This window comes from Elephantulus edwardii, unplaced genomic scaffold (assembly GCF_000299155.1).
Source record: "Elephantulus edwardii isolate Elephantulus edwardi_28Jun2011 unplaced genomic scaffold, EleEdw1.0 scaffold00050, whole genome shotgun sequence".
NCBI lineage: Eukaryota > Metazoa > Chordata > Mammalia > Macroscelidea > Macroscelididae > Elephantulus > Elephantulus edwardii.
This window is the reverse complement of record NW_006399800.1, coordinates 3,325,370-3,352,050: the sequence shown is the minus strand read 5'-3', so window position 1 is coordinate 3,352,050 and position 26,681 is coordinate 3,325,370. Positions and strand designations below refer to the sequence as shown.

The window sequence follows — 26,681 nt, the reverse complement described above, 5'->3', positions numbered from 1 at the left end:
AGTCGGCACGAGTTCCCATTTGAGTGCAATGAGATTTTTGAGTTTTTGATAGACTGAGGGCGCTCTGGTAGTGTATACACTCGGCGGCTATAGACAATCTCCTCCTGTGCAATGTAAGTCTCTGAAAACCCGCCCAGAGGGTCAGTTAGAAGTCGGTTCAGGGTTCCGACTCGTCCACGAGGAGTGAGTTGGGGTTTTTTTTTTGTTTGTTTTTTTAAATAATCAGAGGGCGCGAAGTTCAGCATCAAAGCATAAAGGTCAATAAATGTTGGATTAATGAGTAATAGACTAGAAAGACTATCCGGATACATCAGTTCCACACTGTTTCACGTGCTGGAGGTCCAAGAGAAGACCCTGGACTTTTAGATTTTATTCTTTAACGATTGCACTGTAGATGGGCGGGAAGTACTCACTGCCCCGCACCCATTCCCGAGGTGGCCTCGGGGCGCGGGAGCGTCATGGCGTCTGGCGGACTCTTCCCGCCTCCGTTTGCGCTGCGTTGGAGACTCCTGCCCCGCCCACAGTGACAGCGACTGCGCAGGCGCGGCTCGCAGGCGTGGAGCGTCCGAGGCTGCCCAGCTGCAGGCGCTCAGAAGCGCTGGGGTCTGCGGCCTGCGCTAGACCGACCCCTGCCACACCCCGAGGCCGCACAGCGAGCCCAGTCTCCTGGCGCCCCGGGCTGTGTGGCCATGGAGAACCAGGTGCTGACACCACACGTCTACTGGGCTCAACGACACCGCGAGCTGTATCTACGCGTGGAGCTGAGTGACGTGCAGGTAATGGCCAACCCTGGTGGCTGGACGCGCGGTGAACCGCGGTGCCGGGCGCCCGCCAGATTCCCGTCTCCTTTGTCCGATTGCTCCCGAAACTGTCTGCAGTGTGCCAGAGGGATCTGGAGCACTGTGCACTCGGGCAACCAGATTCCCGGCTGACCCTCCTGGAGGGACACAGGCAGGTCCCTGGCTGGGGCTACAACCTCCTGAGGGCTGCAGGCATCTTCAGGTCCCAGGGAACCCCGAGTGCACCCGTATGGATGCCTGGGACCTCTTTGTTTGCCATTTTCGGCCTGGTGGTGTCTTGCCCTGGAGGCCTGGCCCGTCGGGGTTCTAGTTGGCCGCTGCCCTTCAAGTTCTGGGATGATGATCTGGGCTGTACAGTGACAGTGGCTTGTGGGGCTGTGGCTTGCCCTCTAGCACTAACTTGAAAGGTCCAGCCAGGCCTCCTTGGACATTCAGAAGGCCAACTGCCCCCCCCCCCACACCCACCTTCCCCTGTTTAGTGGTTGAAATAAATTCCATTCATTTTAAAATTCAGGAGACCTTGAGGAAGTGAATCCCTACTTTGAAGGCAATAAATCCCAGATATGCATAGTGGCATAGAGAATTCTTTTGAATTCACTTTGGCTCCTCTTTGTGAAGGAGTTGAGAACTTCTCAGAAATAGAGTCCCCTGATTTGTGTGCCCATCCTCCCACTCCTTTCTCTGAACCATCCAGAATGCCCGTCATTGAAGAACTGGAGTTTTCAACCCCTCTACTGTCATCCTTACTCCAGCTTCTTGACTTCTGTAGCACCTTGTAACCTTATTTACTCCTCTTAATTCTTCCTGCCCATGAGTCATACATTTGTTTCGATCTGTCACCCCATCTGGCTGATTGTCCTGAAAAGTATTGACTTGAATTTGTTGAATTTAATCTTTCCTTCTGCAAAATAACCCGCTTTCTCATTGGAATAATAATACAACAATACTGCTAGCATCTGACAACAGTATTAGAGTAAAAGCTCGGGTCTAAGTTTCTTTCCAACTTGTTAATATCATCTAGCGCTGCCCTTTCCCCCTTTCTCAGTTGACTAATTTATGCATAGTGTGCTCAATCTGGAGCAATTAATTTCTTTGATAAAAAAAAAAGTATGGAAGTACTACTCTTATCTGGCCTTGGCAGCTGTCTGACTCTCCTGCTTTCTATTGTGTGCCCCAAAGTTAAAAATGACAAAAGCTATAGGTGTGAGTTTTCTAGTCCTGAGTTAATTTTAGGGCTATCAGCTCGGTACTTCTCCCTTTTTTTTTTAAATTATTTTTTTATTTTAATAATTTTAATGAACATTTACAGAGATTTTGAATTTCCATTCATTCCTTGTTGCATTTTTCTTCTTGACTACTTCTCCTTTCTTGAGATACAATCTACACACCTCTGGTCTTTGGACAATAGTTGATGAGAAACCACTGCTTATGTGTGAGAAGGAGTGGTAGATAAGAAGAACTTCAACAGTGGCATTATCTATGCTTGAGGTGGGCCTAGCAAAGAGATTATTTTAGGTGTAGGGAGCTTGGGGTAGATTCACTTTCAGAATAGAATTTGCTGTCAAGATAAGCATAACAGACAGGTTTGTCTCAAGAATTAGAGTTCTTAACACATGCTTGTTGGTTTGAATTGTCTGTGGACAAAATATGTGTGGGAGACATTTGAAAGATACTGTTCTTGACTTTTCCTAACAAGATCTGGGAACGAGTGGTAACCAAAGAGATGAAATTGAATTCTTAGTCTTCCACTTAGTAACTGGTAACCATAGATGATTCACTTAACATTTGTGACCCTCTGTTCATCTAAAGAGATGTGACTAATAACACCCAATTTCACAGGGCTGTTTTGAGGTTTGAATTGAATAATAGATTTGAATGTATTTTATAAATTCTAGTGTTTAAAGGTTAATAAGGATAGATGTGGAGTAATGGAAAAGAATAAAATATATTAATAGACTTATCAGTGTGTGAAAACTAACTATAGAGGTGACCTTACCAGAGGAAAGGATGAAACACTTAGGAAATTGTGTTGAGACAGTTGATAATACAAATGTAAAAAATAGAAAATAAGCTCCCACCTTATTGCCATAGAGAACAAGTTTATTCTAGCTAGGTTAACAAATAGCTAAAAGCAGAACTACACCCCTAAAAGAAAATAGAAGAGACTGTATTAATGATAATGAGATAGAGAAGACTGTTTTAAACAAGATGAAAAAACACAAGCCCTAGGAAAAAAGAGTGAGAAATTTACAGTTAAGGTTAGAGAAGATACTGGCAGCACATTTAGCTGAAAATTGGTTAGTATGTTGCATATATAAAGGATGCCTACAAATCAGTAATATATCACCTATAAATCCATAGGAAAAGGACATATTGCCCAACAGAAAAAAGGGTAGAGAGTAGAAACAGTTCACTGTAAAAGAAAGCAGGAATGGACAATAAACCTAAAAAGATTTGAAACTTAAATGAAAATGATGGGGTAGTCTTTCTGCCTTGTGAACTGGGAAAAATGAAGAAATCAGACATTACCAACTACTGACAAATTTTATATGCAGTTGGTTGTTGTTGTGTGCTGTTGAGTCAGAACCAACCCATAGCAGACCCTCCCGTGGATTTTTAGAGGCAATAAATCACAGGGGAGGAGGATTGACCATCTTTCTCTTGGAGCAGCTGGAGGATTTGAACCATTTGCTTTTGTAATTGCAGCACAGCTTCTTACTACAAAGGTACCAGAGCTCCCTATGCAGTTGGTAGGAGTGTAAATTGGTACAGGTAACTTGGAGAACAATTTGACCTTATATAGGTGGCACAAGGGTTAAGTGCTCAATTAGCAGAGGAAAAGTTGTTGGTTTGAACCTGTGGAGTTTATTTTTCAATATGGCTTTACTAGCCATCCAAATCAGACCTAATCACATGGATGGGCGGGAATATGCTAATGAGGGGAATTAGCCTATTCACAGTGTGTTTGGCTGTCTACCTTTCCACGAGGGGATTGGCCATTCTCAACCTTCTACAAGGGGATTGACTAGCCTCTGTTGACTTGAGCAAGCCCTGTCTCTCCCTGCCAGTGAAGAGACCTCCTGCTGCCACTAGTGAAGAAACTTCACCACCAGGAAAAGAGGAGCCATGGCTGAAATGGAGACCTGATGTGAGATGAGACCCGGAGGTGGAGGGTGACGGTGGGGGTATAATGAACCAATATTGGCAGGACAGAGAACTTTATTGGACAGTTGGAGGGGAAGCCAACATTGGCAGGACTGAGAATTTGGGAATCACTGACATGAAGGCTCAAGGCTGAGGTGCCTGTGTGCACATTTTGGGATTGTATTCTGCTAGCAATCTGGATTATAACCTTTTGACTTTCCCAACATGGCTCTTTGTGGTCTGTGAGCTATTACATTGGATTTTGAACCCAGCAAAGCACTAATATTGGTATTGAGAGGAGTAGAAAGAAGTGTGGGAGTGTGTGGGACATGTCTAATCTCCTGGCAATTGGTTTTGTATTATTGATGCTGTTGATGGGGACAATTTCCTTTTGTGAAGTTGGTAAAGATTGGGTACAGCTGTCCCCATATGGCCTTTGCTCTTTTTATGAACCTACCCCAGGGTATCTTGGAAAACAGGCCCAGTGATCTGCTTCGGAAAGGTCAAAGCTTAAAAACCCTATAGTGTGGTTCTACTCTGCACACATGGGGTCATGTTGTTGTTGTTGATTACCTTCGAGTGGAGCATGACTCATAGCGACCCTGTGAACAAAAGTCTTGAAGCCCCTCTACAACTATTGAAATTTATCATTTATCAAAGTTCATAGAGTTTCCAGAGGCGTGTTATATAGGAAGTGGATGCCACTACATCAGAATTGACTGGAAGGCAACTAACAAGAACCAAGTCAAGCTGAAGCCAAGTATATCCTTATGATTTAGAAGTTTTGAGGCATAGAAAACCTTCTTAACACATGTGCATAAGGGAACAAGGTGTTCATTGCAGAGGGGGGAAAAAGGGAAAACAGCCTAACTTGGTCTTTCATCTGGAGAATTAAAATGATGGTATATTTACCCTGTGGGTGATTGGGGGTGGGGATGTCAAACAGCAGAGGTTCGTTATAGATTGGGTGCTGTCAGGGAGTGGAGACAATTCTATTGGCTGGTTTTTTTTTTTTTTTTTTTTTTTTTTCTATTGGCTGTTTTGTAGGTGGCTGCACTTAGAACTGCATGGTCTTCTGTTTAAGGACTTTGTGGTGGTGGTGTGTTGCTAACTAAAAGGTCAGCAGTTTAAATCCACCAGCCAATCCTTGGGAAAAAAAGATAGTCTCTTCCTGTAAAGATTTACAGCATCAAGGAACTCTGGTAGCTTAGTGGTAAGGAACTGTGATGCCAACACAAAGGTATAAGGTTCAAATCCAACAGCTGCTCCACAGGAGAAAGCTTGGCAGTCAACACCAGTGCGATTTATTGTTTCTGAAAACCTCCTGGAGAATCAGCTCTGCATCATTTCTGATTCTACGGCACACAACAACGTTAAGAAAACAATAAAATGATATTAGAGGGTCACTGTGAGATGGAACTGCCTCCATGCCATTAGGTTTGTGTTTTTGTTTTGTTTCATTTTATCATGGTTTCAGAGTAACCTTGTCTGAGATTGTTTATTTTCATCAAGAGAACAAAATGACCTGGTTATGTGTGCCAGAGAGGCTTGTAATAACATTGAGGCCTAGCTGTGGGCGGAAGGTCAGTTTCAGAGGTCAGGAGGTATAGATTAACTTTTCTGTAACTTTAAACTTTTTCCAAAATAAAAAGTTGAGGTAATAAGAGCCCCATACTGTTTTGGAGGTCCCCAAGAAGCACCCACGTGGTCAATGATTTGCTGGAAGGATTCACAGCTAAGTTTTGCTACAATGAAAGGATTGACAGCTGAATTAGCAAAGGAAACAGGTATGTGTAGAATCTGCAGAAAGCCATGCACAGGCTTCTTTCTATATGTTTTCTCTCTTCAGTGAGGGAATATATTTGAGAATGCTGCTTTCCCTAGCATTGGAAAATACAGTAACACTTTTTACTGTTTCTGCTCAGGGAAGAGATATCCCATGGTTTTGGCATGTGCTAACATTTTATATTCTCAGAAAGAAAGCTTCTATCCACTCTGAATCACATTGTTTGTGGGACCAGTGAACCATCCTTATCAGTTAGGGAATGGAGGAAATCCAGGTTCCTTGATGCCAGCCAACGGCTTTTGTTATAAGTGAGCGATAGGATAGGCACAGGCCTGCTTAAGCTCCCCCTTTTTCTACATAACCACTAATATGCACACAAAGGTAAATAGTAACAATATGAATGAGAAAGGAAAATGGATTAGCGCTTTGTGATTCTCTCAGAGATGAAGAAAAATGGGGTGGATTGATTTAATTTCAGTTCAATAAACAGTTAATGGAGGCATTGGGGCTTCAGAGATTAGTAAGACAATATAGTATGAGTCCCTGCCATCAGAGAACTCAAATCTTGAAGCAGATACACCATTAAGTAATAACCATAGTGCAGTGTGATAAATGCTGTATTAAAAGTGAAGGCAAAGTAGTCAGGAGGCCATTATGTTGGTGGCGAGGAAGTGGAGGAGGGGTTAACATTTGAGCTGGACTTTGAAAGTTAGTTCGGCAAGCATGGGATCTTGAAGGACATTCTAGTTAGTGCAAGAAAAGCAGCCAGAATCTGAGTGCTTTCTAGTTGCTAGAGACTGACTGTTGTTGTATGCTCACAACCATGTTGTGAAGTAGATGGTTTTGTTGTTTTAAAAGTGAATACAGTACTGTGGATTTGAAGGTAAATATTGACATAGCAAGTGATAAAACTGTGATAGGAACCCAGCTGTCTCTCAAGTCAACAAAATAGGAAAATATACACCTATGTCACTCATAGATGTTATTTTTTTTTTTAAAGAAATTGCTCCATGGTCTCCTTTTCCACAATTTTAAATTTGTTTCTGGCATTTTTTTTTTAATTAAAAAAAAAACAAACCCAAAACTGAAATTTATCCTTTTAGTACCACTGTTTTATGTGAAGCTGACTATGATGTGCCCAGGTCATTCCTGGGTAGGAACTGTCTCATTTTGCAAGTTTATTCTTTTTTTTTAAATTTTTGTGTGCGTGTACCGTCAAATCTGATCTGACTGGTACAGGAGGAGATTGTCCCTCCTTCCCCGGCAGAGCATCTGGTGGATTCGAACCGTGTGCCTCTGGGATTGTAGTTGCAGCTCTTTGCCACTAGGCTACCAGAGCTCCCCGCAAGTGTATTTCAGAAGTCTGGCTCACAGAGATGCTCAGAGAACTCTTTGGGCTTGTTCTGTTCCTGGATTCTTAATCATGATCTTCTTAATCCTTGCTATGCATCTGAAACATGGACAGTAAATAAAGATGATGGAAGAAGAATTGCTGCTTTGAATTGTGATGTCGGAGAAGAGTGCTGAATATCCTATGGACTGCCAAAAGAACAAATACGTCTTGGAAAAGGTGTAGCCAGGGGCTGCTTGGAGGCACGGATGGCGACACTTCATCTCATATACTTTGGGAATGTTGTTAGGAGGGGCCAGTCCTTGGAAAAAGCCATCATGTTAGAGACCATGCGATGGTACAGGATAGGACAGGATCCAGATCCATTATTTGTAGAGTTCACTATGAAGCATAGTCAACTTGATGCTACCTAATAACAACAGCAATGGCTAGTGATCTTGAGCATTTTTTTCATGTGCTTGTTGAGTGTTTTTGGTGTTGTGTCTTTTTGTATATTCTACTTATTTTGTAATTGAGTTGTTTGACTTTTTCTTGTTAAGGTGCTAGGGTTTTCTATACATTGTAGCTATGAGTCCCTTATCATATATATCTTTGCCAAATATTTTTGCCAGTGTGTGAACTTTTTACAGGAGGTTGGGGTTTTAAAAAAAAAATTATTGTGATTTTAATGAAAGTTTACAGAAAGGCTTGGGTTTCATTCATTCATTATTGTACATTTTCCTCTCTCCTTCTCCCTTCCCCCATCCCCAGTCCACTTTACAATGCACATGTTGTCATAGATAAAGCTTTGAGGTCTTGGACATTAATGAGTGAAGACTGGATGAGCTATGGGAGGATATCTAGAATATCATCCAGGAAGAATGCAAAAGGTTATTACAAAGACAGAGAAAGAAGAAAAGATCAAGATGGATGTCAGAAGAAACTCTAAATATTGCTTTGGAGTGCCGAGAAGCCAAAGCAAAGAGAAGAAATCAAGATATTAAAGAGTTGAACAGAAGATTCAGAGGGTAGCGCAGAAAGACAAGTAAATTGTGCAAGGAACTGGAGTCAGAAAATCAAAAGTGCCATAATCACTCAGCATTTCTTAAGCTGAAGGGACTGAAGAACAAATTCAAATCTCGAGTTGCAATACTTAAGGATGCTTTGGGCAGAATATTAAATGATGCAGGAAGCATTAAAAGAAGATGAAAAGAGTATACAGAGTCATTGTACCAAAAGGAATTGGCAGACATAGAAGAATTTCATGAAACAATGTATGAGCGAGAGCCTGTGGTGATGAAAGAAGAAGTTCAAGCTGCTCTGAAAGAATTGGCAAAAATCAAGGCCCCAGGAATTAATGTCATACCGTGTGACATATTTCATCAAACAGACGCTGCCCTGGGTGTGCTCAACAAGTTGTGCCAAGAAATCTGGAGGACAACCACCTGGCCAACTGACTGGAAGAGATCTGTATTTGTTCCCATTCCAAAGAAAGATGATCCGACAGAGTATGGAAATTATCAAACAGTATCATTGCTATCACATGCAAGCAAGATTCTGCTGAAGATCATCCAAAAATGACTTGAGCAGCACATCAACAGAGAACTTCCTGAAGTGCAGGCTGGATTTAGAAGAGGCCGTGACATTAGGGATATTACGGCTAATGTCAGATGGATCTTGGCTGAAAGCAGAGAGTACCAGAGAAACATCTGTCTGTGTTTCATTGATTATGCAAAGACATTTGACTGTGGATCACAACAAACCTGTCCGACTCCGAGAAGCATGTGAATTCCAGAACACTTGATTGTGATTATGTGAAACCTATACTTGGACCAGGAGGCTGTTGTCAGAGCAGAGCAAGGAAATACTACACGGTTCAAAATTGGGAAGGGTGTGCATCAAGGATGTGTCCTATCTCCATATCTTTTCAATCGATATGCAGAACAGATTATCCGGGAGCCTCGGCTCTATGAGGAGAACTGTGGCATCAGGATTGGAGGTAGACTCATCAACAATCTGTGTTATGCAGATGACACAACCCTGCTTGCTGAAACTGAGGAGGACCTGAAGCTCTTGTTGCTCAAGGTCAAGGATTGTAGCTTTCAATATGGATTAAAGTTCAACATCAAGAAAACAAAGATTCTTACCACTGGGGCGATTGGCAGCATCATGATAGATGTTGAAGAGATTGAGATTGTTGACAACTTCCATTTGCTTGGCTCTACAATCAATACTCTTGGTGCCAGCAGCCAGGAAATTAAAATACAAATTGCATTGGGAAAGTCTGCTGTCAGAGACCTCTCCAAAGTACTGAAGAGCAATAATGTCAGTCTCGAGACTAAGGTGCACCTGATACAGGCCATGGTCTTTGCAATTACTTGCTATGTATCAGAGAGCTGGACAGTGACTATGAATGATAGAAGGAGAATTGATGCCTTTGAGCTTTGATACTGGAGAAAAGTATTGAATATACCATGGACTGCTAGGAGAACAGACAAGTTCATTCTAGAGAGGGTGAAGCCAAGCTGCTCCTTGGATGCAAAGATTCTGAATCTTTGTTGCAAGGTGGGATTAGTCCTTGGAGAGGGACGTTATGCTTGGGAGGATGGATGGACAGTGCAGGAGAGGAAGACCCTCAATGAGATGGATTGATTTGGTCACTGAAGTAGCAAGAGATAGAGCAGGGTTTAGGGCTGTTGTACATAGGGTTGCTATGAGTTGCAGGCGATTCAGCAGCATAAAACAACAACAATCATATGCTCTTTTCAGATAGTTCTTCCCCTCATCTGTTCCAGGGTAGTGTTCATTATTCATCCACTCTTTTCCTCTTTTCTCCACAACCTCCATTGTCAGTTCTATATTTATTTTTGTGTTTTTAAGTGTGTATGTGTGTGTGTGTGTGTGTGTGTGTTTACTGTCAAACTGGATCCAGCTGGTACAGGAGGAGATTGCCCCTTCTTCTCCAGTGGAGCATCTGGTGGATTTGAACTGTTTGCCTTTGGGATTGCAGTGCAGCTTCTTGCCACTGTGCTGTCAGAGTTCCCTGTCAGTCCTATTATGTTATGCAGTGTTATGCAGTATGCAATATTTGACCTTTTGTGACTGAGATATTTCATTCAGCGTAATGTCTTTCAGGTTTTTACATGTTGTATAAATGTTTTAGGAGTTTATTGTTTTAAAAAAAGGGAAAATACCCAGTTCATTGTTTATTAATACTGTTAAATATTTCATTGTGTGAATGTAACATAGTTTTTCTAGCTGTTTGGTTGTTTATGACCATTTGAATTGCTTCTATCTCATTGCTGTTGTGTATAATGTAGCAATAAATGTGGTTTTGCATACATCTGTTTGAGTCATGACTCAGTAGTGGAATTGCTGGGTCAAAAGGTCTGTTTCCAGCTTTTTGAGAAAGCGCCAGACCACCTTCCAAAGTGATTCCACCATTTTACATTCTCATTGGCAGTGAATAAGAGTTTCAGTCTCTCCACATCTTGCCAGCATTTGTTGTTTTCTGCCCTGTTGAACTTTGATATTGTTGCTGCAATGAGATATCTCATAGTTGCTTTGATTTCCATATCTCTAATATCTAGGGATTGTGAACATTTCTTCATGAGTTTGTTTGCCATCTGAATTTCTTCTTTGGAGAAGTATTCATATTCTGTACCCATTTTGCAGTTGAGTCTTTTACTTTTTTCTCGTTGAGGTGCTGGAGTATTCTATACATTCTAGATAAGAGTCCCTTATTAGACAGGTTATTGCCAAACATTTTTTTCCTCAGTCTGTGAGTTTACTTTGTTCTCTGTTGGAGAAGTTTTATAGAGATTTGATTCTTAGAAGGTCCCATTTATCTATTTTATTCTTAGAGAATTTTTTTTTAATGTATACATATTTGGAGTTTCTAGAAGGTCCTATCTATTTTATCCTCTCCTGGTTGCACATTTTTAGCTATATTTGAAAGGTTCTCCATTCTGTAGATTAAGGCTTCTAAATTTGTTCGTATTTTTCCTCTGATGATCTTTATAGTTTTTTATTTTGCTCCTAGGTCCCTGATCCACCTTGAGATGTTTTCTTGTGTATAGTATGAGATGTGGATCTTGTTGCAGTTTTCTGAGGTATATATCCAGTTTGGTCAGCACTATTTGCTAAAGAGGCTGTTGTTTCCTCACTTAATGGATTTCATGTCCTTGTCTAAGATGGCTGGTTTGTGAAAAGTGGGTGAGAGTTGATGTCTGCCTTCTTGATTCTGCTCTGTTGATCTGTGTGTCTGTCACTGTACCATAGTGTTTTGATTACTATGGCTTTGTAGTAGATTTTGATTCAGGGAATGTGTTGCCTCCTACTTTGTTTTTCTTTCTCAGTAGAGCTTTGCTTATGTGAGGTCCCTTTCCTTTTTTTTTTTTAACATCCAACTATCACTTTATTTATATTACTATGCTTAAGTTACATGGGAAAGAAAGACAACCAAGCAGTTTTGTCCCGCTCCAGAAAACCTTTCCAACGAGCATCAAGGATGTGGTGACAAATCATTAGGAAAGGTAACATCTTTGGGTCAAGACTGACAAGAATGGGCTCTGGTGCTGTGGTTCATCTCCAAGAAGAATATGGCACGAGGGCCAGCGCAAGCCCTCCTAGCACTGGACCTTTAGCGCTGCACACAAATTCGAATCTCTTCTCGGAAGCTAGCAAATCAGGTGAAATAACAGGGGTGTTTTTTTGTTTTTTTTTTTTTATTTAATTTTATTATTTTGTGTGTGTCTGTACCGTCAAATCAGATCTGACAGGTACAGGAGGAGATTGCCTCTCCTTTTTCCGGCAGAGCATCTGGTGGATTTAACCACGTATCTCTGGGATTGCAGTGCAGCTTCTTGCCACTAGGCCACCAGAGCTCCCCTAACAGGGGTGTTTTTTTTTTAAAAAAGTTTTAAAACGAAGCCCAAATAATTTTAAAAACCATGCTCTTGACATATTTTCCTTTCAAAATTTACAAACACTGTTTTTTCACTCCATTAAGCCCAGATATTTTCCCCCTCACTTAGCCCACTATGTAGCTGCAGATAAGACTATTCTGCCTCAAGATGTAAACACAGGGAAAAAAAAAGTAACAGCATCTGCATAATATTCTCTCTACACACTGCTGCTGGATGGAAAATTTAAAAAAAGGCGGGGAGGGAGGGAAAAAGGAAGAAGAAAAAAAAGTTCCATCTTAGATTCTCACAACCTCTTGTTCCGCAGTTCATGAATCCAACTCTGATGCTAAGGTGACAGTGTATGTAAGTAGATTTTTGTTTTCAGTGAAGGAGACCTTGGAAAAGATGGTATTTATCTCATTCTCTTCAAGAGTTATCAGAGGGTATGTGCTCCTCAAAACCTTCACTCTCTCGGACTAGGGCACGTTCCAGGATCACACAACCTTCCTTATAACGCTGGCTGTCTTCAGTGGCAAACTCATAGAACCATCTCAGTTTGCTATTGCAGTTTTTGCAGCTCACATCTCGAACCATGTGGCGGCCAATGAGCATGACCCAATCTTGAACTTCACTGTACTGCAGGTTGACTACCTTGTTAAAAAGAAATGCTCGGCCAGTGAAACGGATAGAGATGAGTTCTGAGCGGTTGGTCAGGATCGTATCACTATTTGCACATGAAAACAGTCGAGTACCACCAATATGGTCAAGGAAAATTCTGCCCATTTTTATAGCTGAAGTGCTAAGAACCTGGAGGGGCTGTGAGAGTCGTAGCTCCTGGGTACTCGGTTCCCCTCTGCGGAGACGAAGCCCCTTCTCTACCGACTCTCCTTGTTTAGTCAGCAGGTCCCTTTTCTTTTCAAATAAGAGTTGGAGTAGTTGCCTTTTCCATCTACTTGAGGTCTGATATTGCTATCTGTTTTGGGATTGCATTAAATTGTGTAGTGCTTTTTGTGAAGCTTTCCTTAGCCATTTTGTTCTCTCTTTTAATTCCTGTAACATTTACTTTTTACTACTCTTCTGGTATTGAACATATGTTGCCATTACTACTCTTTGGATATTGAGCATATTATTGGATGTCTTCTCACAAAAAATGACTCAGCTTTTCCACTTAGATTCTCTGCCTCCAGAGTTCAGGGACATCAAGTCTTAGAAGGACAAAGAGTGTAGAGATGTTTATATTTCCCCATTATGCCCCATGTAGCACCTTACATGAATCACAATTATAGAAAGGACTGATTCAACAATCCTCATTTTTCTGTACTGTCAGAACAGGGTAGATTACTTCTTACAGAAGCTTACAATGGCTAAGCACTACAGAAAGGTGTAGAACCACCTTGCACAAACGATGAATAAACAACTAAATATGTTCTTTGTTGGGGGACATAAGGTAGGAGGTCATACCTCAAAGAAGGGAGAGGGGGAGACATGACCTGGTTTTAATGTTATTTTATTTCTCATATCATTGGTGTCTTTTCACAGAATCCTGCCATCAGCATCACCGAAAATGTGCTGCATTTCAAAGGTTAGTATCTGGGCTTTTTTCCCCCCTCGGTTTTCCTTTTTTCTTTATTCATGCTCACCTTGATTATTTTATTTTGACGTAAACTGGATTGATGTGACATATTATTAGAAAAGTCAAAGAATTTATTTGAAACCCTGCTTTCCCTTTGGAGATTCTATAGACATAGTGAGAAAGAATAAGTCCTGAGCTAGAAATTCGGTGATCTGTCTCTTGCTCCAACTCTGCCACCACTTTGGATAAATTAATCACTTTGGTGGCCCTATGAAATGGTTTGGTGGCCCTATGAAATGGGAATGTTGGATTCTATCAGTATTTTTCTGAATTGAGGTCCTTGGACACTTAGAGAGTATGTCTGTAGGTCTCTCAAGGTTTGTGGCATTTATTATTCAGAATTGCTTTCCTAGCCATTGAACTTGACTTTGTTATGTGAATGTGTGGGAATATGCAAATAGGGCGTGCTAACCTATTCTTGAGGGAATTGGCTATCCACTATTCCACAGGGGGTTTGATTAGTCTCACCAATCTACAAAGGGATTGGCTAGTCTCACCATTAAATTGAGTAATCCAGCAACAGAATTAGATCTTTTTCACCAGTGAAGAAGGAGGAAGAGAATGTAACAGTTTCTTCTGGCTCAGAAATTCTTGCTCTGGGTATGCCTATGGCAACAGTAGCCATGGCCGAAACTGAGAACAACATGAGATAGAACTACTTTAGGAATGCTTCCCCTTACAGATAGAACCAGAGCTAAGCTAAGAGCCTTTGCCCAAGTTTGTTGGACACGTGAGTGGAGGAGAGGGTAGGGGGAGCCAATATTGACAGGACTGAGAACTTTGTAACACTGGCCTAAACCTATGAGGCTCAAAGCTAAGGTGCCTGGGAGCACATTTCGTAAGCTGTCCTGATTAAGTGATTGTATTCTGCTATTAACCTGGATTATGTAGACTTTGTCTTCCCTAGTATGGCTCAGTGTAGTCTGTGAGCTATCACATCAAATATTGGACCCAGTAAAGTGGTAAGATTGGTGGTGAGATGGGTAGAAAGAGGTATGAGAACATGGGGACATGTCTGACCTCATGGGAATTGGTTTTGTGTTGTTGATGCTTTTGACAGGAACAGTTGCCCTTTGTGAAGCCAAAGGTCAGATATAGCAGTCCCCTTGTGGCCCTTGCTCTTTTTACAAGGGTCCATGGGACCTAGATTGAAAAATGTTTTGTTAAGAAATAGAGATGGTCCCTTCATGTCATCCTTGATTTCACTGTGAATATAGATGCAAACATGGTCACTAACTTGTGTGAAAGAACTTGATTGTAAGGTAGCCTTCTAAATGATCCAGAATGTTCTCTTTCTCTTTTTTAAATATTATAATGAAAACACAAAATAGAAATACTCATGATGAGACTTTGTAGCTTCCTGATACTACACTTGCAGACCAATTTGAGAAATACTTTGTTCTCTTGATGTTCCCTCAGGTCTAACTCTAATATTACCTTGATTCTATGAATTTGTCTCCATCTTTTTTTCTCAGTTCATCAACATATTTACAGCTCTGGCTGTGGGGATAGGTCTGGATTCATTGAGTGAATGAATGAATCAGTGAGTGAATTCATTCACATAGGATGTGATTTTCCCTATTCTCTTTCTGTTCCAGTTCCTTGGAATGTCATTAAGTGGTTGGAGTTAGGGATATACTTGCATGAAGCTCAGTCTGAAAAGATAGCCTTTTCAAGATGCAGGGTACTGGTGGTAACAGATGAGGTATTTTATGGGCTAAATGCATTGGCAGGGGCATTAAAATGATCAAAGGAAACTTTGCAACTTGGAGCTTAGAGCATGTCCTACCTTAAGGAATTTACAGACTAAGAAAATGAAGAATGGCCTCCAGTAGCAGATATTAGACAAGTTCTACCAGATATGGTCAGCGGATGAAGAGACTCCCAGGAGAGACTTAGGAGACAGGCCGATCAGGATATCGGAAGGAGAAATGTCTGGCATCTCTGCTGGCTCAACAGTCACTGGCACCTAGGCAGAATGCTCACTTGATTTGGGGGGAGCACAGCAGCCATGCCAAAGTATAGGCATAGAGTAATGGCCAGTCTGGGGCCTCTCTTCCTAGTTGTATTTGGCCTCTCTTAGGGAAAGAGTGGAGATAGAACTTATTTCTCCTTATTCTGTTTGGAGCAAGCTAAAGGAGAAGCCAGTGTCTTCCCTTCATTTTTTGACCATGGTTGGGAAGTTTGGAACTCAGAGCTTTCCTTGAGACAGTGCAGCATTTCCATGTGCCCTGCAACTTTCCTTCACTAGCTGCAATTGAAATAATACTCCTACCTGATTTTCCTTTCCTCTAGAGTCAGAGCCAAGGTAAATGTGACCCGTAAATTTACTGTTGTCTTCCTCTTGCCCTGTATTTGTACTAGGTATTATGAAGGTCACACTGGAAGATTAAGTAATACCTGGAACTAGCCTGAAGGACTTAGAAGGAAATAGACTTTTAGCCTGGGGTTCAGCTTATCTGGCTTTTCAGGAGCTCAGTTCACAAATCCCTACTCATTTTGGCAGAGTCCGATAATCTTTTCATACTTTGAAAAACTGCACCAGGCTGTCTCTTGGATGAGCCTGCTCTGCTCAAGTCCATAGTCATCTCCGTTTCTTTCTTTACAGCTCAGGGACATGGTGCCAAAGGAGATAATGTCTATGAATTTCACCTGGAGTTCTTAGACCCTGTGAAACCAGAGGTATGTTCTTTGCTTCCTCATTTATTTATTTCTCACTTTAGGAAATAATTACTAAGAGGTTGATGGTGTAGGGAGCAGGATTGTGGGGAAAAAAGGAGATAAGAACAAGGGGATCATAGACATAAAAACAATGCTTAGCCTTACTAGGCATTGTTGTGTACCATTGAGTCAGACCTGACCCATAGCAGATCCTCCGGTGAGTTTTCAGAGACAGTTGATCACATGGGAGTAGACTGCTTGGCTTTATCCTTTGGAACAGCTGGTGGATTTGAACCACATGCCTTTGGTATTGCAGCACTGCTGCTTACCACTAGGCCTTCAGAGCTCCCTTACTGGCTGTTAAGGTTGTTGTGTACTGTTGAGTCAGAACTGACCCATAGCTGACCCTCCAGAGGGTTTTCAGAGACAGTAAATTGAATGGGAGGAGATTTTCCATCCTTTAGCTGTGGAGCAGGTGGTGGATTTGAACTATGTGCCTTTGGGATTGCAGTGCAGCTTCTTACCACTAGGCCATTAGAGTTCCCACAAGGAGATAATATTACACTCCCACTGGAATGACTAGGGAACTCTGGTGTCTCGTGGTAAGAACCTGTGCTGCCATCCTGAAGCCAAGCAGTTCACATCCACCAGCTGCTCTGTAGAAAAAAGATGAGAATCTCCTCTAGTGTAACAGACCCATTGGAGAGTCAGCTATGGGTTGGTTCTAACTTGATGGGTACACAACAATAGGAATAAGAAGGATGGCTACGAATTTAAAAAGCAAGAAATGACAAGTGTTGGTTGGAATGTGGAATAATTGAAACCATTGTCTATTGTTTATTGGAATGCAAATAGTCCAGCTACTATGAAAAATAGTGTGGCAGTGCCTCAAAAAAACAAAAAATAAAACTATTGTATGATCCAGCCATTCTACCTCTGTTGTTGTTATGTGCCATCGAGTCGCCTGTGACTCATAGCGACCCTCAATGTACAACAACTCTGAATTCCTTCTCTATCCTGAGCCAACCTTATTGTCTCTGACACACCTACCCCCATCACCCTAGTCACTGAGTCAATCCATCTTATCCAGGGTCTTCCTCTCTTGTGCTGTCCCTCCACCCTTCCAAGCATAATGTCCCTCTCCAAGAACTGGTCCTTCCTTGCAACATGCCCAAAGTATGTAAGACGGAGCTTCATAATTCTTGCCTCTAAGGATCAGTCTGGTTTCACTCTCTCCAGGACAAACCTGTTTGTTCTCCTAGTGGTCCATGGTATACTCAATACACTTCTTCAGCACCACAGCTCAAAGGCATCAATTCTCCTTCTGTCATCCCTAGTCACTGCTTTCTGAGGCATAGTATGTAATTGTGAAAACCATGGTATGGATCAGGAGAACCTTAGTTTTCAGACTGACATTGTTGATCTTCAGTACTTTGGAGACGTCCTTGACAGCAAACTTTCCCAATGCAGTTCATCTTTTGATTTCCTGGTTGCTGGTACCAAGAGTGTTGATTGTGGAGCCAAGCAAACTTAAAGCTATTAACAGTCTCAATCTCTTCACCGTCTATCATGATGCTGCCAATTGGCTCAGTGGTGAGAATCTTTTGTTTTCTTGATGTTGAGCTTCAATCCATATTGAAAGCTGCAGTCCTTGACCTTCTGCAGCAAGTGCTTCAGGTCCTCCTCAGATTTAGCAAGCAAATTTGTATCATCCACATAACTCAGGTTGTTGATGCATCTTTCTCCAATCCTGATGTTACATTCAACCTCATAGAGCCCAGCCTTGCTCGACATTTCTTTTTTTTTTAAATTTTATTTATTTTTTAAGTGTGTGTGTGTTTGTGTGTGTGTGTGTGTACCGTCAAATCAGATCTGACTGGTATAGGAGGAGATTGTCCCTCCTTCCCCGGCAGAGCATCTGGTGGATACGAACCGTGCGCCTCTGGGATTGCAGTGCACGTTCTTACCACTAGGCCACCAGAGCTCCCCAAAAATGGATCAGCTTTTTTTGACATTTCTTAAGCTGAAAGAACTGAAGAACCAGTTCAAGTCCTGAGTTACAGTACTTAAGGATGATTTGGGGAGAATATTAAATGATCCAGGAAGCATTAAAAGAAGATGGAAGAATCATGCAGAGTCACTGTACCAGAAACTGTTGACTGACACAGAAGAATTGTATGAAACAACTTATGACCTGTGGTGATGAAGAAGTTCAAGCTGCTTTGAAGGAATTGGCAAAAATTAAGGCCCAGAAATTAGTGGCATACCAATTGATGAAAACAGACCCTGAATGTGCTCACCAGGTTGTGCCCAGAAATCTGGAGGACAACCACCTGGCCAACCGCCTGGAAAAGATCCCTATTTGTTCCCATTCCAAAGAAAGGTGACCCAGTAGAGAGTGGAAATTATTGAACAGTATCATTAATAATCACATGCATGCAAGTTTCTGCTGAAAATGATCCAAAAAATGACTAGAGCAGCACTTCAATAGAGAACTGCCAGGTGTTCAGGCTGGGTTTAGAAAAGATCATAACTAGGGTTATTATAGTTAATGTTAGATGGATCTTAGCTGAAAGCAGAGAGCACCAGAGGAATGTCTGTCTGGGTTTCATTGACTATACAAAGGCATTTTTGATTGTATGGATCACAACAAACTGTGGCTAACTCTTAGAATGGGAATCCCCAAACACTTGATTGTGCTTATGTGAAACCTATACTTTGACCAGGAAGCTGTTGGCAGAACAGAGCAAGGAAACACTGCATGGTTTAAAATTAGGAGGGGTATTTGCCAGGGATGTGTCCTATCTCCATACCTTTTCTATTTAATATTCTACCTCTAGGTGTGCATATGTGTGTGTATTTATCTATCTCTATAACTATCTGTCCATCCATGTATCTCTCTCTCTCTATCATCTCTCTCTCTCAAAGACTGGAAAACAGACTTAAGAAAAAAGCTAAAAAGGCTTGTATACCAGTGTTAAAGGGCAGAACTATTCACAGTAGCCAAAAGGCAGAAAAAACATAAATGCCCATTGACAGATGAATGAGTGAACAAAAGGCATTACATACATGCTATGGGATATGTACAGTCTTGTTATATACTATAATATGGATGGAACTTGAAAATGTTATGTTGAGCAAAATAAGTGAAATTAAGTAAAATTGTATGACCTCACTTACACATGCTGTTGTTATGTGCTGCTGAGGTGGAACCAACTCATAACTGACTCTCCAGTGAGATGTCAGAGGCTGTAAATACTTGGGACAGATTGCCTTTCTCCTGAGAAACATTTGGTGCATTCAAACCGTGTGCCTTTCGGTTGGCATTGAACCCCTTACCCACTAAGTCACCAGACCTCACTTTCCTAACAGAAGAAAAGACAAATGTAGAGGGACCCAATTTATTAATGGTTAGCTGGGGCCGGAAGGAGAGGAGGAAGGGCAATTAGCAGTGATGGAGAGATCTCATTGATTCAGGGTAGGGTTGCACAGCTGATTATTTTAATTGCTGTCAGTAAGTTGTATATGCTGCTGTTGTTGTTAGCTGCCGTCGAGTCATAGATGACTCATAGCGACCCTATGAAAGAAAGGCCTGAGCACTGTTCATAGAGTTTCTGGAGGCAAGCCATTTCAGAAGTAGATGCCTCTCCTGCTCCCAGGCTTGTTGTAATCGGGAAGCTCCAGCAAACACTGTCTGCCATGGATAACCATTATCACATTTGGCACGTCAATGTCACAGTGTTCAGCATCACAGCAACCACGAGTTACCTTTGTGCAGCAATGCACAGACCAGTGCTATACCACCTAGAATAATGTTTGGGTCAAAAGTTAAATTACCATTGTTGAGAGAAAGATGTATTTATTGTAGTGAAAAAAGAAAAAAAGTAGCTGCTGAGGCTACTTATGTATAGCTCAACAACTTAAGGGATTTGTTTCCTTGATTGGGAGGTTTGGGGTCATGATTTCATGGACCATCTTAATTAATTGCTCTAATTATGTGTTTAAAGCCTCTGTGCTACGTCCTTGTTTGTTGCATGGAGCCTGGGGTTTTAAAAGCTTGCAAGTGGCTACTCAAGGCATGATATTTGGTCTGTATTCACTTGGGACAACTAAGGAAAAAGCAGAGTCAGGAATAGGAGGATAGAAAATGTGTGGCTAATTGCTTCCATTAACGATGCCTCCTTTGCATGAAACTAGAAGAACTAGGTGGTCCCTGGCTACCATTATGGAGCATTTGGATCAAAGATTCCATAGATGAATCCTGAACAAAAGGGAGAAAACGTAAAACAGAATTTCCAAGTTTTATGGACGCTAGATTCCGAAGGAAACTCTGCTGGCTTAATCTTAAGAAGTTGCTCTGCCACCCCAATGGCACACAGTTTGAATCTACCAGATGCATCATGAGGGAAAGATGGACAGTCTCCTCCTGTGTGATTTACAGCCTCTGAAATCCTTCTGGAGGATCAGTTAATAAGTTGGTTCCAACCCAGTGGTATACAACTAGACTTTCTGAAACCATGGAGAGTGAATGAACCCCTGAAACTATTGCTTTGAGATAATCTTTAAATCTTAAACCAAACAAATCCCCTGAAGTAATTTTAAAGCCAAACAGTGGTTTAACTAGTAAAAAGAAAGCTCTTCTTTGAGCATTATGATCTTTTGAAAACTCTATGGCATCAAAATGACAACAGCAACTGCAAAGATTTAGATAGGAATCTTAAGGGCCAGTGAGTTTATTCTAAAGAGGAAGGAACAACTCAGAAAAGGAAGGCCATGGTCACTAACTTGGATGTCTAGACACCGTTGCATTGGTGTGTATGTTTCGCTGTGTATTTTCTCAACAATAAGTACAGTTTAAAGAAAGCTGAACAAAAACCATGAGCAGGAACTCTGTGGGTCTTTTAGTTGGACTAGAGCTCAATATTTAGCTGCTGAGAAATGGGACAAGTTGGGGAACCTGAGATGAATCTGTGCTCTGTCATTTACTAGCAGCATGCACTTGCCTAAGTCTGTTCACTTCTTTGACTTCCAGTTTTCTCCTAAGCTAAACGAAAGCTCGGATTATGTGATCTTTGGGGCCCCTCTCAGCTCTGCTTCTCTGGTTTTCTTGGTGGCAGAGGAGTGAGGTTCCAACAGATAGCAGAGTTACCCAGGGTAGGAGAAGCCTTGCCAGGGGATCACATTGTAAAACATGGGAATAATATGCTTAACAAAACACACCATCTCACCAGTTCCCTGTGTGGAATTCAGTAACATCAATGCCGTTCTTCAAAGAGCACACACATTCTCCTGTCCTTTTCCTAATCATTCCACCACTATTAACACAACTCCTGAGCACATTACTTTTAGGAGGCTTTACCACAAAAGCAAAGAGGAAAAAGGAAAATGATAAAGGATTGGAGCGACTGGTTGTAAGGAAGAATATCAGGGGTGTGAGTGAGTGTTTTCTTCCCTTCCAGCCTAAGGAATTTTTTTTCTGACAAGAGGACAGGACCTAAAAGATGGTGTACTTCAGTTTCTAAAATTACACTTGTAGCTCTGGGTGCTTGAGCTTAGTGATCTCTCACTGCCCGGGATGGTTTTGGGAAAGCATTACTAGACATTAGTTGTATGGGTTCCGGAGGACCTGTGACGGGATTGCTAGAGAGGCAGAGGGAAGAGACCATGTAGAGGAATAATGAGCTGGTGTTAACTGGAACAGCCTCTGTGATTTTGTATATAGTTGTTTTTTGTTTTTGTTTTGTTTCCTTGTGTACTGTTGAATAGGATCCGACTGGCACAGGAGGAGATTGCCCCTCCTTTTCCAGTGGACCATCTGGTAGATTTGAACCACGCGTGCCTTCAGTATTGCAGTGCAGCTCTTGCCACTAGGCTACCAGAGCTCCCTGATTTTGAATATAGTTGGGAATACTCCCAGGCCTCACTACTGTGTAAAGTTTGTAACTGATGCTGTTCAGTTCTGACTATGATACAGGCCTTTCTAAAACAATTTACTTTTGCCAGGGACCATTGATCATTGAATTCAGTCATTTTCATGGGAGGAAAATTTTAAAGCCTGGTGTGCACTTGAGAGGGTGGTTGAATATAGTGTTTTGCATGAAGGAGGCCTAGCAGGAGGTTTATGCTTATTCCCCTTGCTGGAACCAGGGGCTCGCTGCTTTATTTCTCCTTTGTCATTCATTGAGTGGAAGAAATCAGAAAAACTGTGCTGTTTTAACAGTTCTTCCTTGTACTAGCCCCTAGACTTATGTTCTCCTAGCGTCAGGATGTATAGTGATAAAGAAGGGGGACTAATGATATTCCGTTCCTTCTCCGTGTAGCTGCTCCGGTTTTGTGCCACTTCAGGAGTAGGGCAGTGGAGGAAGACATTCTCACAGTCTCACTTTTTCTCCTTAGCCTGTCCACAAACTGACCCAGAGACAGGTAAATATAACGGTACAGAAGAAGGCGAGCCAGTGGTGGGAGAGGCTCACCAAGCAGGAGAAGCGCCCACTGTTTTTGGCCCCTGACTTTGATCGCTGGTTGGATGAGTCTGATGCGGAAATGGAGCTCAGAGCCAAGGTAAGTAAGGACTTTAGGATCCAGCCTTTGAAGGCAGAAACCAAGAGGGGCCCACGGTATTAGCGCCACCTGAGAGATTTCTTAAGGCCCGATGGGATAGAAGCAGAGTTACAAGTTGATTTAAAAAACCTGTAGCCATGGAGAAATACTGGTCAGGTATTTTGTGGGCTGTGCTCCCAGGTGAAATTCACCTAATATGTTTTCTCATGATGATTGGGCTGGTTGATTGGTCCTTGGCAGGAAGACCACAGCGGTAAAATGCCATTCTTACCCTATCGTTTCAAGGGCACATGCTATCACATGACCTCTATCACAGTTGATATTAATCTTGGTCACCTGGCTGAGGTGGTGTTTGTCAGAAATCTCCACTTTCCTTACTCTGCTTTTTGGAGGGAAGTTCCTTTGCTTAGCCTACACTAAAAAAGAGTAGAGACTTTTGCTCCCTGTCCTTTTGTTGTTGTGTGCCGTTAAGTTGGAACTGACTCATAGCGTGTTTTCAGAGACAGTAAATCACACGGGAGGAGCTGCCCATGCGTCTCCCCTGGAGCAGCTGGTGGATTTGAACCATGTGTCTTTGGGATTGCAGCACAGCTTCTTACCGCTAGACCACCAGAGCTTTAGGGTGGAGTATTTACATAATTTATTTGAAATTCTTCTGCAATGAGAAATTTGTCTCATTTCCCCCATTTCTTTATGCATTCAGTCATTTACATCAATGTGGAATCATAGGTGTTTATAGTTTAGGTTATAATCCAATACCACGTTATTTGTTGCTCACATGATTTGAGCTTTGGCCCCTAGGAGCTTTTTCAGTTCACGCCTGTGCCCCTTTACCATATTGTAGTCTCCTCACCCTCCACCACAGCACTTCCTTGCTTCCTGGTCCTCGTTCTTGTTTATTTCCTGGCTCAGCCTTAGAATTAGGGACCTTACTTGTGTTACTGGAGACCAAGATCTGAGCACTAAGGGTTCTCATTGCTACTGGGCTGCACTTGTGTCTAGGCCTTCTCAGCTAACAGGGCAAGGAAATGAATGTGTATATGTTAACCCATGTGTATATTTATAAATATCTATGTATTCACCTATATCTGTGTTGAGATAAATGATGAATTTGTATTCATGTTGGAGTCCTAAATTTAGCTTCTGAAAAAGTTATATATTAAAAATCTAAAAATCTTGGGACAGAAAATACCAACTTATTTCCCACCTAAACTTCTGTTTAGTTGCTACAGCTATGACAAATCTTCTGGTTATGTTTCTGCTTGATTGACATTTTGGAAGCCACCTATTAGGGTTAAGTCTCTGAGCATGGGATGGGTAATCCTTTATTTATTACCCAGTAACCAGGAGCCAGGCTTTCTGGCCCCTGAGCACCTTTGGTTTATTTTTGATGTTGAAATAAAATTGGAGGGCAGTAGCTTTGAGGGAGTATGCAATCAGGATGCCTTATTGATGCTGTTAATACTTCTCTTTAGTATGACTGAGGTGATATTTCATAACATGTGAAGTTTTGCAAGTCCCTGGGAGTTCTAACTTACTGTTCAAATTGTAGGAAGAAGAACGCCTAAATAAACTCAGAATGGAAAGAGAAGGCTCCCCTGAAAGTAAGTTTCCACTGCTGCCATGATAGAGGTGGGGTATGCCTGTGGTGGGGCAGAACTAATGATTTCACTTATTAAACGGTTTAGTTGATTTTAGGGGCAAGCCTTAATGACTAGAGCTTAAAGTATGCCTGTCCACATCAGAAACCTTTGACACCTCCCTTTGGTTTGGGGCCTGGCATCATTTGAAGGGTGGTGTGGCACAATGGAAGGTCCTCGTCTCCTTGGCTAGCCTCATGGCAAATGGCATTCTGGACTTGAATGCTGTTTTTATTTGTCATTGAGTGAGGTTGAACTGACCCACAGCTGACCCTCCAGGGAGACTACCCATCTCTCTCCCACACAGCAGCTGAGGAATTTGAACTGGATGACTTTGGGTTGGCAGCAAACTCCTCACCCGCTGGGCCACCAGAGCTGCCATCGAGTTGACTACATCTCATAGAGACCGTATGAACAACAAATCTGAGCACTGCCCTATCCTGTGACATCCTCATCATCATCTTTGATTTACTTGAGTCCATTGTTAAGGGTCTTCCTCTCTTTCCCTGACCCTCCCTCCACCTTTCCAACCAGGATGTCTTTTTCCAAGGCGGAGGGGTTGTTACGTGTTGTTGAGTCAACTTTGACTCTGCGACCTTACTAACAACAGCTCTGAACCTTGCCCTACCCCGGGGTCATCCTCACTGCCCATAGTCACTGTGTCAGTCCATTTCATCTGGGGTCACCCTCTACTGCGTTGACTCTACCCTTCCAAGCAAAATGTCCTTTTCTTTCCTGACCACATGTCCAAATTATGTGAGGAGTTTCAAAATCCTTGCCTTCAAAGAGGAACCTGACTTCACCCTCTCCAGGACAGACCTGTTTCCTCTCTTGGTGGTCCATAGTATGCTCAGTTATCTTTGCCAGCACAACAGCTCAAAGGCTTTGATTGTCATTCCGTTCTTGTTAGTTGTTGTCCAGCTCTCAGATGCATAGCAAATAACTGAGAAGACCATGGCCTGTATCAGGTGCATCTTAGTCTCTAGACTGACATCATTGATCTTCAGTATATGGAGAGGTCCTTGATAGCAGATTTTCACAATGTAATTAATCTTTTGATTTCCTGACTGCTGGTGCCAAGAGTGTTGATTTAGGATGTAAGCAAGCTGAAATTTTAAAAAATCTCAATCCTTTCTCCTTCTGTCATGATATTATCTATTGACCTAGTGGTGAAGATCTTTATTTTATTTATTTTTTTTTCTTCCTTTTTTGACTAGTTTATTTACAAAACTCGAATACAAATTCGAACAAATTATTTCAATTTCCCTTTATTTTCTTGATGTTGAGATGCAGTCCATATTTGAAGATTGCAGTTCTTTACCTTCTGTATGTCATAGCCCCTCTCAAAACATGTCCAAAATATGTGAAACAAAGTTTCACCATACTTGCCTCTAAAGAGCAGATTGGTTGCACTTTCTCTAAGACATTTATTATTTTGTGAATCCATAGGTTATTCAGTGCTCTTCTCAAACACCACAGCTCAAAGGCATCCATTCTTCTGTCTTCCTTATTTATTGTCCAACTTTCAGATGTATAGCAAGTACAAGTAAAGACAGAGCATGGCTTGAATCAGGTGCACCTTAGTCTTAAGCTGATAATGTTGCTCTCTAGCACTTTGCAGAGGTCTTTGATGCTAAATTTTCCTAGTGCTCTATATTGTTGTTAATTGTTGTTGTTATGTACCGTAGAGTCGGAACTGACCCATAGCTAACTCTCTGGCAGGTTTTCTGAGGCAGTTAATTGCCTCAAACCTTTGGGATTGCAGTACAGCTCCTTGCCATTAGGCCACCAGAGAGCTCTCTTGCTCTCTCTCTCTCTACATATATGTGTGTGTTTTAATTTCTTGACTGCTTCTACCAAAGGGATTGTGGATCTAAGTAAGATGAAATCATTGACAACTTCAGTCTTTTCTCTATCTGTCATGATATACTGGTAAGGATTTTTGTTTCTTGATGTTGAAATGTAATTCATATTGAAGACTGTAATCTTTGATCTTCTGCAACAAGTATTTCAAGTCCTTCTAGCCTTCAGCAAGCAAGATTGTGTCATCTGCATAATGTAGGTTGTTGATGAATCTTTCTCTGATCCTGGTATCACATTCTTCTTAATACTGTCTACCTTCTCAAATGATTTACTCAGCATACAGATTGAAGAGATATGTGGAGAAAGGATTCAACTCCAATACACACCTTTCTTGATTTCAAACAGTGCAGTATTGC

General features: G+C 41.7%; 2 protein-coding genes across 3 annotated transcripts in view; one reads left to right on the top strand and one right to left on the bottom strand.

Moving 5' to 3' along the window:
* Positions 1 to 538: 538 nt before the first annotated feature.
* PTPLAD1 (protein tyrosine phosphatase-like A domain containing 1) overlaps positions 539 to 26,681 on the top strand; it is a 45,698-nt gene continuing 19,555 nt past the window's right edge. The window contains exons 1-5 of one of the 2 annotated variants that reach the window (XM_006886650.1): positions 539 to 776; positions 13,507 to 13,549; positions 16,209 to 16,282; positions 22,658 to 22,822; positions 24,375 to 24,426. In XM_006886650.1, the coding sequence (XP_006886712.1) occupies positions 690 to 776; positions 13,507 to 13,549; positions 16,209 to 16,282; positions 22,658 to 22,822; positions 24,375 to 24,426 (421 nt within the window). In that variant the 5' untranslated portion in view covers positions 539 to 689. The remainder of the gene's footprint in view (positions 777 to 13,506; positions 13,550 to 16,208; positions 16,283 to 22,657; positions 22,823 to 24,374; positions 24,427 to 26,681) is intronic. The other variant, XM_006886651.1, reaches the window with a different exon arrangement.
* On the bottom strand, positions 12,394 to 12,750 carry LOC102856978 (protein yippee-like 5-like). The gene has a single exon (XM_006886649.1). The coding sequence runs from the start codon at positions 12,748 to 12,750 to the stop codon at positions 12,394 to 12,396; it is 357 nt and encodes a 118-aa protein (XP_006886711.1).